Source organism: Rhea pennata, chromosome 16 (assembly GCF_028389875.1).
Source record: "Rhea pennata isolate bPtePen1 chromosome 16, bPtePen1.pri, whole genome shotgun sequence".
In the NCBI taxonomy this organism is placed as follows: Eukaryota; Metazoa; Chordata; class Aves; order Rheiformes; family Rheidae; genus Rhea; species Rhea pennata.
Genome location: NC_084678.1, coordinates 9,644,759 through 9,659,355, shown reverse-complemented (window position 1 = coordinate 9,659,355; position 14,597 = coordinate 9,644,759). Strand labels below are relative to the sequence as shown.

General features: G+C 39.4%; 1 protein-coding gene across 1 annotated transcript in view; it reads right to left on the bottom strand.

Annotated features, from left to right (window-relative positions):
* Positions 1-8,292, bottom strand: part of PTPN1 (protein tyrosine phosphatase non-receptor type 1) — a 43,998-nt gene extending 35,706 nt beyond the window's left edge. The window contains exon 1 of the mRNA XM_062589284.1: positions 8,128-8,292. Within this exon, the coding sequence (XP_062445268.1) occupies positions 8,128-8,286 (159 nt within the window). The 5' untranslated portion in view covers positions 8,287-8,292. The remainder of the gene's footprint in view (positions 1-8,127) is intronic.
* Between the last annotated feature and the right edge of the window lie 6,305 nt (positions 8,293-14,597).

Here is a 14,597-nt window from a genome sequence, read left to right as displayed (position 1 = left end):
TAGCTCCACACTGTCTATACGCATATAACAGCATATACAGGCACAATACAAAATTTCCTTTATTACTGCATTATTTCTACTTATATAGAAGCTGTTTTAATATTCTTCTAAGTACAAGGAAAAAGCTATGCTGCACAATTCAAATCTGATTGAATGAACAGTGTCTTAGCTGGTGAGAGAAGTGAATCTTCCCCGTCATTGATCACTACACTGTCAGTGCCAAGGGGTCTTTTTAGCTCATTAACTATGTTTTCCCAAAGCATCCACTGTAACCAACAGCTAGAAGAACTATAGTTTCAAGTGATAAAAGCAGCAATTGCATATGCAGAAGTAAAACATGGTTACTGCTATGAGAAAGGAATACTCTAACATGATGCTTCTTCCTTTTCTTTTCGCTGCATTATACTGCAGTGGGAAAAAAAACCAAACAAACAGAACCTCCCCCTTCCACACACATACACACAGACACGCACACGTTAAGGTCTGTATCCTAACACAGAAGGAAATAAGACATCTGATTCAGAAACTAGAAATCCATTTTCAGGTTCCAAGAATGACAACCAGGCCTCTGAAATAGGCCTTTAACGTAGGTATCAGTATGCTACTGCAATAAATCTGAAATATACCTCCATGAGATTAACGCTGGATTCAGTGAAAAGTTTTTCATCTCTCCATTTTCTTTCACAAAATATCTGCCCAACTAGAAAGCAGGATTGTCCAGTTTTTTTCCACCTATTAACACATTAGCAACAAATTAAGCTATGTTCTCAATGAGTGACACAGAGAAAACCTCCTTCTTAAAAATGTAGTATAATTTACTATATCAACAAGGACAAGGTAGGCTGCAGCTACAGAGTGTAAGTTAGAAACAAAAGCCACCAGAAAAAAAAAACAAAAACCAAAAAAAAAAAAAAAAAAAAAAAACCACCAACACAGCTTGGGAACACACACACATGTATAGATATGAAACATAAGTTATATACACATACACAGAGTCCATGTCCTCAAAGAAACTGTTGTGCAAAGTGAAAGTATATGGAATAGAACCTACAGAATTAAATTGAAAAAGAAAAGCATTTGAAACCTTTCAGAAAGTTTTATATTACTCTATCTCATTCTCCTTCTCAACATTAATATCAAATTTTTCATTGCTGTCCCATGAACCTTTTCTCTTAAATGTTAGAAAACACAGAAAACAGTTTGAAATTAGATCAGCTTTCACTGTTAACAGAATCACATGAATTTCCAAGAACCACTTTTATCACGTTTTCTTAGTATACTATGACAGGCAAGCTGTTAAGTCTTAGCTGTGTTTTGCGTGGGTGAGAGAAAAAGCAGTTCTAAATTCACAGTATTTTGTAGAAAATGAATTGGCATCTGTACTACATGATCTACAAAGGGAACACATAAAGACATTTTGATGCTGTATCATAATGCCTCTCCCAGCCAAACCAGCAAGGGCTTGTCTACTTGCATCAGATAGATAAACAAAAAAATGTTTCTTGTGCAAAGCAGCATGAGACAAGTTGACCAAAGACTAAAAAAAACCCCTCAATTATAAGTGCTATAAACACCAAAACTTACAGATCAGATTTAAAATGTTGCTTAAGAACATCATAAACAATGTTTTACATTTCATTTCAAAAACTTGCTTCTTTTAGAAAAAAAAATGCAAGCACTTACTGTTTACTAAGGCTGCTTTCCTCTGACAGACAGTGATTCAGTATACATTTTCACAGAGGTGCAGATACAAATATTATAATCTAATATTTTTAAAATAACAAATCTTTAGATTGATATAATTCTGTAAAATAGCTGAACATTGACAGCATTCCAAATTAGCATTGTGGAGATAATACAAAACCCTAGACAACCCTGCAACATTTGCCTTATTATCTCAGTTTATACTAATATTTTTCCAAATCAGAAACTAATAGAATTAAGTACGATCTAGTAAGAAATCCTACACTCAGGAACACTGATAACTCACTCCAGCTAAGGGCTTTCAGTTTTTGTTAGATTCAATTTTCAAATTTCTTATCAATCTTGTCTTCAATAAGCCTCCTACTCAACTCAAATTTTGAAAAACTTTCACTCTATGCAGAAATCTTATCCTTCCCTTTACTGCACAACAGGCCTCTGTTGCAGGGAAAAAATCCTCATACGATGCTGTATGCCTGTGACATTGGAGCAGCTCAGCTTTCTGACACATAGCGCTAACCTAATTTGCAGGTACTAGCCCCTCCAAACCATATGAATTCCTCCCACCCCAACCTACTTAAAATATTATTGGTAATAGAATACTAATACAGTATGCAGTGCTTTCAATTCTTTTCCTTCTGTATAATAAAAGGAATGAAAATAATTTTACTTACAAAAAAAGGAAAAAAGTTCTCAAACACTTCACTGAATACAATTATAATTTTGTATATGAAGAAATTGAAGAAAAAATCAATCTATTTGGCCAAAGAAAAACAAAATCTATTTGGCCAAAAATTCAGTGGCAGATCTGGTGACAAGAATGCCTCCCAATTCTCACATCCACTGGACTACAAACTACAGCAAGAATTCAAGTTTTTATTCTGTATAGAGATTTTTTTCTGTTTCATCTGTAAGGTCTCCTTCCTCCCCCATTTTCTTATAAAGATGCCCAGATTGATTCATATATGAATTCTGAATTTTCTGAAGTAATCAGTTATTAGTATTCCTTGTAATTTCAGATGTTGAATTATGCTAAATTCAAACTTCAAATAGATTATGTCATGCTAGTGACACCAATCTAAAACCTGAGAACTGATGTGTTTGCAAGACAGCAGCAGTGATACCTCAACACAAGTCACAGCCTAGAAAATCCCAGCTAAGCAGAACCCTTGGGGAATGTCTAACCTAACCCACGGAGCCAAGGCAGTTCCACGTGGAAAGCAAGTCTTACAAGATTTCATTTTAATGTTTAGTTGCCTGTAGGATGAATTGTTAATTCAATCCTATCCAGAATATTCTTTTTTAAAAAAAGAGAAAGTTGTTTTAGTTGCACAAATATTTGGTTTACCACTAATGCAACATATTTTATTCTACACTTAAAGGGGCTATTTCTCTTTTTGAATTTATTATCACTTTACACGTGGCCAACACTACTTCCTAACTGTCAAGCTTTTTCTATAAACATCTTTTTTACAGCAAAAAGAGAAAGGAAGAAGAATAAATAACTTGTGGAAGAACATATCAAAACACATTAACACATTAAAACCATCAAAACTTGCTGAAGGTATTCAGAAGCAGGTGCAGTGCTGTCTGCACATTGTTTGGTTTCTAGATTTTAGCAAAGGATACCCCCTTCACAGTAAGGGAGAACTGAGAAATGTTGGGTTCCTTTTTAATATTTTACTTACAGGAATACCGTAACAGAATATTTGGACCTAAATAGTTAGATTAGACTTAGACTCTGGTGTTTGAAAGACAAGCGAAACTAAACAGCTCAGTAGCTTGATATGATGGAACTTGCACAATCTTATATTTGTCATCCGGAAACAGGGTTGGTCTGCAGATGACAAAGTTACTAGCATAACCAGCCAACACAACAGGGTGCCTTGAAACACTCACAACAGCACAAGACATACTGACATTTGTGATTAAAAGTAAACTTCGTTTTTCAAACAGAGGATATAGAGTTCACAAGCACAGATACTTTGCTACTTTTTCTGTTATTAATTGGTCTCTCCCACAGCTGTATCAAGATTCAGTAGCTGTATTGCACAGGAAAACATGAAATACCCTAAGCTGTATTGTAGGAAGAGACAGAATCCCTGCAACCATCAGTTCTAAACTCCCATATTTAGAGCCAATTAAAGTAAGTCTTGAATGAATCAACATAGTATGAGTTAAAAAGCAGCAAGGTATGCATGCAGAGACCTGTATTTTCAAGCAGCAAGAACTAGGAGAATCAGGCACAAAGATGCATTTATAATAAGTCCTGCTCATACCACAGTTTAAGAAAGCATAAAAAAAAAAAAAAAAAAAAAAAAAAAAGAGAGAGAGAACATCAGGGCAAAAGAAGTATAGAGTACATGAAGCCTGAACTCTAAGAGAAGCTTATAAACCCAAAACACTACAATTTCCTGCTCATTTCTTTAAATAATACAACACAACCACACTATTACAAGTCTACAAGGCCAAGTATTTTACAGTTTGTTACTTCAACACTAAAATCTATCTGCATATTCTATAAATATTTTCCAGAGACAATATTTCCATTTCCATCTTGACAGAGTGCAGGTAAGCCAGACAAGATCTGCTGTTCCTTAAAAGCATATTGCTTTTCTTTGGAAGCCAGTGCAACAGACAATGCCCCAAAATATTCACAAGACTTTTCTACCTCCCCCCATAATCTGAGTAAGATAACAAACTCATTAACCTTCATACTTTGTAGTATTTCAGTTTAGTCTGGAGAAGTTTGCAAAAAAGCAACATTCAAGTATTATTAGTTCAAAATATCCTCAAAAGTTAACAAAAACTGAGAACAGTTAAAATCTTCCTCTTATAGGCCTCAAACAAACTGTAATTATACTTTAGTTTTTCCAGAGCACATAGAGCAGTATAGCTCTGTTTTCAGTATACTCATTTCCAGATATATTTGTAAATCTAGACTATACCCAGCTCTTTTATATACTAATCTCCTACTCATTGTAAGAAGTAGATGATGATAGTGTACATTTTTGTATAATTCTGCTATCTTCACCAGGAAAGCTCTGTATGATGTGCCTGTAGAAATTTCTATGAAAACCAACATTTTCAAGTTTGTCTCCATCAATATTGCACTAGATCCCAAGCTGTATGGTAGATTAGTAAATATTTCAGAAGACACTTTCACGTTATAAGCACATTAAATTTAGTATTATTAGCTAAATTAGTATTCCTAAGGTCTGCATATATAGTTTATATAAACACAAGAAGCAGCTCCACCTGTATTTGAGGATTGTGTTCTTAAGATACTATCTCATTCTATCATCAAGTGTAAGCCATTAGAATTCAAAATTCTGGAGGTGTTTTGGAAGACTTTTGCAAAAGAATTACTATTAAAATTTGATACTGAATTCACTGTGCACAAATGAGAATTCAATGACCCTCTGCCACTCTGGACAAGAATCCCTCCCCTTATCTTGCTCACCCCTCCACTAACAGCAAGCCTAAACTGTGTTTCTCTTAGCTTTCAGCTATTGCTTTTTGTTGCAATATTTCCAGAGTGAGTGCTTTTCATTCCTATTGATACTTCTAAAGATATTTATGCACTGCACACATCACTCACCTATCCTTAAGCATTTGCTTTCTAGATTGCACACCTTCAACACAGTATCACATTGCAAAGTTCACATCTAACAGGCAGCCCATTTTTCTTTAACTTGCTGCTGTAGAGAAAAGGATTTGAATTTGATTGGAGAGCTATTTTCACAGTCTTTCATATTTAGAGTAGGTCTCATTTTATTCGTTATCTTCCAAATTTATTTCTCTACCACATAAGCACAGGCCAGAGCCACACTGGCTTTTTTGAGTACTGGGCTTCTGAACAAACTTTGCAGGGTTTCATGGCTCATGTGACAAGTAAACCTACAGGAAAATGAGGGAAGTTATTGAGTGCTTAAAAAAACAAAATTAAGACTTTGAGAAATTTATCAGTGTTTACCCTGTTTTTGACCAGCTGTAGCTGAGAACCAAAACAGTTCCACTAAATGGAGAGTGCCCAAAACATGATTGTCACATGCTGACATACACAAATACTTAGAGAAGTTCTTCATTTCGAGATGTTTTTGTCTCTTTCCTGTAATTATTTATGTTTTTTAAAAAAAATCTTGAAGTTTTATTCTTTCACAACTGTACCATTATCATAGATGAACATAGCTTCCCCTTGTCCAAAAAAAGAAGGTTGGACACATTCTTTTAACCCTTCAAAGTCACATGGCACTCAGACAAGCCTCCTTATAACCATCCTTCAAATTAGCTTCAGCTCCCTGTAATATTAATAATTCCTTCTCTAGATGAAGGGCAGTTCTGTATCTCTAGATAATAATCTAACTAAGAAGTAAAAGGAAGTGACTTGTTTTACTAAACTGTGTTATGCTTCATTCAGCACATTAGTGTACATTTTCGACATTTGGTAGTGACCTTTATAACACCTAGATACTGGGAGCTTGTGGTATGATTAATCTGGGGAAAGGCTTTTTTTCAGAAATACAAGACTGTACCAATAATATTGTAAAGACTGGTATGTGTAGGAAAAACTGCAACATTGTTACGCTCAAGACATCAAAAACAGAGGTTAAAACAAAGCGCATTGTCCTTTTAGATATACATAGTATGTCAAATGTCAACACTGATAAACGCAGCATGCAAAACTGAATTACATGACACAGATGCACATACTTGCTAACCTTACAACCTTAAAAAAAATACCCAAACACATTTCTCATGCTCATCAGTTCTTGGATGCAAATCAAAAAAAATCACTCCAGTCTTTTTTGAGTTGAATTTTAGCCCTCAATAAAACCTCAATCTGTGTTACAGTTAACTAGGACAAAAATGTCACTGAATGGTAACGCCACATTGAAGACGTGCCACAGTCCCTTATTCTTTATTAATCTTAAGGCGCCTTTACACATTTCACTTCTGTAATGAAACTGTGTCCGTAGAAATATACCACCTCCATTACAGAGCTGTATTACTCAAAATCATTTCCTAAGTGCTCAGCCTGCAACATACCAAATCATCAAGAACAGTTTAGTAAAAGCATAACATTGTATACACACATGACTTTCAACTGATACAAAGTTAGCAAACGCTGGAACTCTGTGGGAAATGATATACTCAAAAAATGGACTTTCTGAAAAGCATACTCAAAATGTCATGCTTATTCTCCATCTCTAATTGCTGAACAACTGGAGACTGGAGATGTTCATCCTGCAAGGCACTGCTTTTAAAACTTGCATACTGTGATTCTGAAACTGAAATTCATTTACTTCATTTGGACGAAATTCCACTTCTTTTTTTCAAATGTCTACTGCCAGAGAAATCCATAGCAAAAGGGAAGCAAAGCCCAACTCTTACATTACAAAATATGAACTTAAAACTTATTAGAATATTCAATACACGAGCCTAAGCATTCAAATGGCTTTTACAGTAGTGCCACTCAATCTCACCAAACCACATCGGCCTAACCATTCACGTTCTTCCTCTTCTTTTCTACTTAATCTTGGATAAACGGTTGCACAAAGAACTTTTGAAAGACAAAAGCCCTAGTTTCGGTTGTTTGTATTTCAGAAGTTGAATTCAATTTGAAAATACTTTTACAAGCATTCACGTTTGCCACAGCTTTTTTAAAAACATCTGTCACTAAAAAGCTGAAAAGAGTAAACAAAATAATTTAATGAAATGTTATTATTAATAATAAAAAATAGTACCAGATGATTGCACAAATACTGCTAACAAGATATTTTAAAGAACTGTCGTCTTATTAAAACGTCTGAAGATCCAGGCGTATGCCATGCTGCTGCCCATCACTGTTTTTTAAAATAACAAGAATAAGAAAAGTTATACTCGGATTTACTCCCTCAGGGTTAGGGAGGGAGCAGCTTTAAAATGTTACTGGCTAAGCTCTGGCCATGCTTAGCCCCAGCGGAGCCTGGCACAAGGAGAGCGTGACAGAGACCCCGCACGGAGCTCCGCGCCCGCTCCCCGGGCGCCGGAGCCGCGAGAGCCCCGCGGCGGGCGCCGCCGCCGAGCCCCGCTCCAGCACCCGGCGCGGGCGGCGAGCCCGCACGGTCCCCGCGGCAGGCTGGCGGCGGCCGCCTCCCCCCGCGCGAGCCTCGCGAAGGGGCTTCGCTGCGGGGCAGCCGGGCGGCCGCCGCCGCGGCGCGGGCAGGGCTGCCCGCCGGGACCGGGGCAGCGCCTCTCCCCGCAGCGCCGGGCGGCACAGCCGAGCAGCCAGGCGAGCCCCGGCAGGGGGGCGGGGGCCCCTTCCCAGGCAGCAGCGGCGGGGGGGCGCGGAACGAGGCGGCGGCACACAACCGCCGCGCGGAGAGCGCTCCCCCCGCGCCGGCCGGCGGCCGGGGCAGAGCCGGGCCCGGTCGCTGCCCTCACCTGGTAGATGGCGGCCCAGCTGGCGGCCTGGTCGAGCCGGTGGAACTCCTTCTCGATCTCCATGGCGGGGACGCCGCGCCAGGCCTGGCCCGCCGCCGCCCGCTGCTCCGGCGGCTCCGGCGCCAGCTGCTCCCGAGGCCGCGCCTGCCTGCTCTGCATGTCACCCCCGCCTCCTCCCGCCGGAACTACGCAGCCAGCCCCGGCCACGCGACGTCCGGGGCGGCCGCGGGGCGCGCGGCGCGGCGGCGCGCGGCGGCGCCGCCAACGGCCGCTAACGGTCGCTAACGGTCACTTCGGGCGGGAGCGCTCTGTGGCGCGGGGGGAGGGGGAGGGCTCCGGCCGCGCTCGCTCCTTCCCGGAGCCGGCAGGCGAGGGCGGGCGGGGCGTCGCGCCCCAACCCCCCCCCCGGCCCCAGAGGCCGCGGTCCGGCAGGGAGCCGCTGCTGGAGGCGGGCGATGGGGGCCGACTTCGCGGGCTGGCGCCTGCCGCTCAGCGCCCGCGCCGCGGTCCCCCGGCCGGCCGCGGGCCGCGCAGACAGGTAGGGCGGTGCCGGCAGCGCGGTTTGGGGCAGAAGCCCCAGCCTTGACTAGGTGGCTGGATCTAGCTGGGGAAAAGCAGAGCCGTTAGTTCTAGCTCTTGCGTCACAGGCTGTTGCCTTCTCGTTTCGGAGCCTTAAGGAAGTGCTTGAATCATGTTTTCAAGCTCTTCATCTGTGGTGAAGGGGGATGAGAAATTTTTAAAAATTCTCGTGCAATCCTCTGATTCCAGAGGAAGGAACTGTAAGGAAAACATCGAATCTTGCAACGAGTGTTTGGTTGTACCAGTCTGGCAGCACACAAGATGTGCCTGTGTTACTTCAAGGATGGGAGAAGACAACTATATTCTTTCTCACTGCAGTCAGAAGATGAAGAGTTTATATTTCAGTCTTACGCAAGCTGCAGAGTGCAACATTTTTTCAGTTGTCATGTACCCTTTCATCTAAAGGAATGTGTGATGCCAGAAACTCGGCATGGAGTTTGAGTATTTGTCCTCAATTCTTCGATTTCTGTGTCTGTGAAATGACCGTTACTATCCAGTGAACCATAGTCCTATCCCAGTGGGTAAATATTCGCCGTTCGATTGCACTCGTTTAATAAAGCAACTTCAGATGAAGTTGTAGACTGGATACCTAATATTAGAGAGAGAGCCTATTTCTTCCTGAGCTTCAAGAAAAGAAATTCCAAACATATGGACACAGTTATGCCCTGTATAATGTTAGAGCACACTTTGTTTCCAAAGCCAGGAATTTTTCTTATGTCAGCCAACTTCTCTTTGTTTAGATTATTCATTCTCAGATTTCCTGAAACATGCTATTTCTGAGATTTGGTGCTGGTTTTGCATACTGGTATCTCTAGTATGAGCACTGACCTAAAATGAGGCCGTGAGAGTGGACTTGTAAAATCTGTCATTTTTCTTGAGTAAATTTGGTCATAAATGCCTAAGGCACAGTATGGATTGAAGAGAGCAGTGTCTCAGGAGTGGTAGATATGTCAATGTCACTGAAGACTGAGGCATTTCATAGCTGAGCAGCAGCCCTTGCACCATTTAGCCATTGCTGCTAGAGAAAGCTCTTCCTATTCATTCTACTGTGCGATCTTTGGAAGTGGCTCTGTTTCACGGTTCAGCCCCAGAATGTCATGCCATTAAAGACTAGTTGTATTAGGCTACTTCGATGCTCTCTTGAGGAGCGTGTGTTAGCAGAGATGTGAGATGAGGGGCTTGAAATATGAGAGCAGGTGAATTGCCCACAATAAAGGCAAGCTGTGGAAAGTGTCTTAACAGGATAAAAGACTGGACCTAGGTAAGCAGTGAAGCATTTTTCTCTGGTCAGCTGTTGCATGTAGTATAGGGGCATTAACAGATGGTATTAGATTTATTGCCTTTCTTACCAAATGGGCATTCTCTCAACCTGTTTTTTTTGAATTAGGCAGTTATGTTATTAGTGCTGTGATTCAGACATCTTTCCCTGTTAGTAAAAGCAAGAGGATGGGTGACTGCATCTTGCTTTTCTCTTTTTCAGGGTGCTGTGAAGCTGCATCCTTATCCCTGAGTCTGTTTAAAGGAAGTGGTGAATCTTCAGCTATCAGACCTGGGGACATAAAGACAAATTTAGTAATTTTGCTGCTTTCCCTTTTCCCTGTTATTTCAGGATCAAGAATTACGAGCATATACGAATTACGAGGAGTCTTACGTATATTGTATGACTGTTGTAGGGGCTTGTAGCAATTTTTTTTATATCCCCTAATACAGACTGGGGTGTAGCTGCCCACAAAATAATGTGATGCAGCCTGGCCTAAAGTTTTTTTTTTTTAAAAAAATCAGCAGAACAATGAAACTAACATTGTTCTTTTTATTTAATTTGCAACTCATAAAATGACTTAGCCGGTGTAATCATGTTATAGTCTTTGATTTGCATTTCTGCTAACAATATTCAACACTTTGTGATGACCTATTTTAAAACAACCAGTGTCATAAATCTCCATTAAAATATCTATAAATAAGATGCATGTTGTTTCTCCGCTCTTTGATTTTGAGTGCAACTTTATAGTTGTATTAAGCCAGTTCCTTCAGGCTGCGTCTCCAATGTACAGGTGGAAAGGTTGTCATTCACATGCAGCTCACTTTGTTCTATTGCACTGCATATATTTCTTCCATTATTCTACATTAACATCTCTTTTTTTTTATTTATTTAACAGAAATACAGTCTTGTGCTAAACAGAGCTCAGACTTGACTGGCATCCTCTAATATGTCCTTCTGGTGTTGCACCTTAGGCATTCCTTGTTCTGATTTTTTTTTTTTATTGCAGTTTAAATTTTCAGAATTGTTACTGTGGAAAGTGGGTTCTATCTTGGTTTTCCCCTAACTTGTATTACAGTATTACACAAGACTCATGTGAGTCATGTGTTATACCATGGATACTTCGAAGCACCTATAAGTTTAGAATCATAGAAGCTAAATCCGGTGCAACTGGACGTGGTAATTTGGTGTAAATAGACTATTTTGCTTCTGATTTTATATTGATATAAGTGTAAGTTTTATTGCAATGAAATTATTCTCAATTTCCATTACTGTATGAAAGATGAAGATCGAGCTTTGATCTTTTAACTCTATATTTCTACAGTAAAAGATGAATTTTAGTTTGTATTTTTTTAAATACTGTGGTTAGGTACATAAAGTAACATTTGGGCACAGCTAACTTTAAAGCTCCTTGAAGAGGTAAGTGATTAAGAATGGAATTTACAAAAGATAGCATTCTTAGTGGAGACTCAGGATGAGAGACCAAAGTTGTGAGTATCTGAAGTAGGAAGCTATTAAGAAATGTTTTAGTTCATATACTTCTCAGAGGGTTAAATATCTAAGTCAGGGATTCAGAGAAGCATGTATTTCTCAATTCACAGATCAGAGCCACCGTCTGGAGTGAGATGCTCTAGCCAGATTACTTTTTTTCATGCAAAGAGAGAAATAGTCATAATGAAGATGAGTTAAAGAGAAAATTACAATAGCCTTACAATAGCCCAAGTCTTAGTTCATCCAGAAGGAGAGTCAGATTCTAGTCCTGTAGATGCTGAATGTTTAGTCTGAGCAAAACAGTTTAGCTTTAATAAGGGAAGCTGACAGATCTCCACACCAAACTCTATGACCTCTTGGTCACGCTGTACCACATAGGGTACAACTGAGATGGGAAAGATGTATTTCTCTCAGGCCAGCAAAAGAATTGAATCCAGGTGTGCCACATCACACTTAATAAGAAATCTAGCCACTGAAGTATTAGTTGAAAGGTGATTCCTATTCACACTCCTTCCTTTGTTTTCAGAAGGTAATGTGCTGGTGTTTTGAGTATGTCTTCAAGATCAGGCAGCTCAAGGAATGTAAGTGTAGAAAATCTTTTTGTGAGTCCTGGACTTAGACTAAAGCAAAATGCTGATTTATGCAGTTCTATCAAAAGTTGCTTAATTTTGTGCATGCTGAGAGTTTAGGAAGAGAATTTTAGACTGGCTGAGAAACTCTGTAATCTAGTCAAGGATTCTTGATGTACCAGGCACTGCACAGGCATGTAATAAAGAATTCTGTTGTCCAAAACACTTAAAGATTTATCAGAGAAGATGCAATGATGTGACTGTTGTGACTCAGACAGTAGTAAAATCAGAATGTAGAACTGCTGTCTGTCTTGTAACCTTGCATTCTTTGTACCTCCTAAAATCAAAGGAATCTTACATCTGGCTTTCCTGATGCCTGTCTCTGTCCTGAGCTAAGAAAAAAGAACAAACATATAGTGGGATGAGGATACTGAAATAAGCTGTTACCATAAATCTCATCACAGAGAGGACGAATAATAAAGTTGAATTAGTCACTGAAATTCATTAAAAAAAAAAAAAAAAAAAAAAAAAAAAAAAAAAAGAAGAAGCCCCAGAGAAGCAACAGAAGTATTTGGATAGCTTGCTGGAGCTAAATTCCTAGAAAACTCTGCAGCTTAACTGATAGAGCAAGGGTAAAACAGAGGAGAGGGCAAAGATATTTTTTCTGGAATTCCTGCTGGTGATGTTGTCCTGCAGTACTAAATAAGTCCCCAACTTGAAAGGAATGGAGGATCCTAAATTATTTGGCTCAGTGGAGAGTGAGGTTTTTAGTAATGTGGAAGTCATTTGTGAATTAACTAGAATTTTGCTCCTTCTGAAAGATCAAGAAGCAGGATGAATTTCCATTTCTGCGGTGACTAATTTTTTTTGCATTTGGAAGCAAATAAACTTCAAATAATTATTTCATAGTAGCTCCTTCTGATCAAAGGGTGAGAATGTGAGGATAAAAGGTATTAATGGATTTAAGATTCTGCTGTTTCTAGTGAGAGATCTGTTTGTGTGTGCGTCGACCTTGGGTTTTCAGTGCTCCCTGAAAATGATTCCTGATTTTGGCTTTTCTTTCTATTTATTTAACTCATAAGTAGAGAAAGAGAAGTTCAAATATTTAAACACAGGTGTGTTAAATTAGGGGAGAGAGAGATTTGTTAATCATGGCTCAGCATCAAGTCTTTTAGGTAGAATGCATGATATGTTTTTATCCAGGACAGCTTCTTTCTGAAACACATCAGAAACAGTGGCATAGTTTTCTTGCAGAGTAAGGCCTCCTGTGAGTTCTAATCTGTATGAAGTATGTGGTTCACTTGACCTTGTCTCCTAATGAAAGCAAAAGATACTCTAGAGGCTGGACCTGGTGCTAAAAAAGAGATAAACTGAGAGTTGTGGGAGTACAACGAGAATATTAGAAAGTAAATTTCAGTTTGTTAACGTGCAGCAGAAAATTTTGTATGATTTACAAATACTGAAAATCCTTGCTGCAAAAAAATGCAGGGCGCTTAAGGATTGAGGTTATGGGAGATGACCATGAACCCTAAATCTTACAGAATTACTGAAGTTCCACTGCAATAGAGCATCTTGGGGAAAGATGTTTTGTGATGCAGTGCAACACAAAACAAAAGTCCTGGATGGCAGGAAGAGTGTGCAGCTGTGTGGAAGAATGGCACATGTGTTTACAAGCTTCAGATACTTCTTCTGCAGGCAGAGTCAGCATATTCATGAATGACTGAGAAAGGAGGTGAACATGCAAGTGGTCTGGTGTGCTAGGGCCTTTGCTGTAGACATGCTCTAATACGGCGTATGACCAGAATGTGGACAGTTTTGCATCACAGGACCAAACTGATGTAGGAAATAAGCTTTATCAGGAGCCAAAGAAACTGCAGACTGGAAAATGAGGGTAAATAATAGTGATGAGCAGGAGAAGCAAATGGAAAAATATATTTCAAATGTCAAAAATCGAAATTGAATTTAAAGGCAACACAAATTTTCTAAATAATGTGATTAATTACAAGGTGATGTCAGAATCATGTATTAATATTTTGAATGGTGCCACCTGCTGGTTAACATGCTTCATCTACAGTAACTCAGAGGTTTTCAGAGCTGAAGAAGGTCACTGTGGTTATATCCCATATGCCACTCTTTGGTAAATTTGTCATCTAGGATAACTTGTACCTTTGTAACCATGGTTCATATAACCTAATCTTGAGTTTCAGGAGGATATCTTTAGAATATCATAACATGATTCCTACACTGACATAAAACTCAGTGGTCTCCTACTTTAACCTAATTTATTGCATGAGTCTTATGACTTCTCAAATCTTAGCAATTTAACCTGGCCCTAAAGATAATTTCTAGTAAAGAGACTGCTGAGAGGTACAAGTATTTGTAGCAAAAAGAACCGTATGCACACTTAAAAGTAACCACCTGGTGTCACTCTTTTCCAGTGCGTAATACTGTATGATATTAAAGAAATACTAAAATTGCTTACTCAGTTGATACCTTCTTTGGAAATATTATTGTAGACTGTTGGGTAGGAGCAGAGCTACTCATGAAATGAATGACTTCCTCTTTTAAATGGA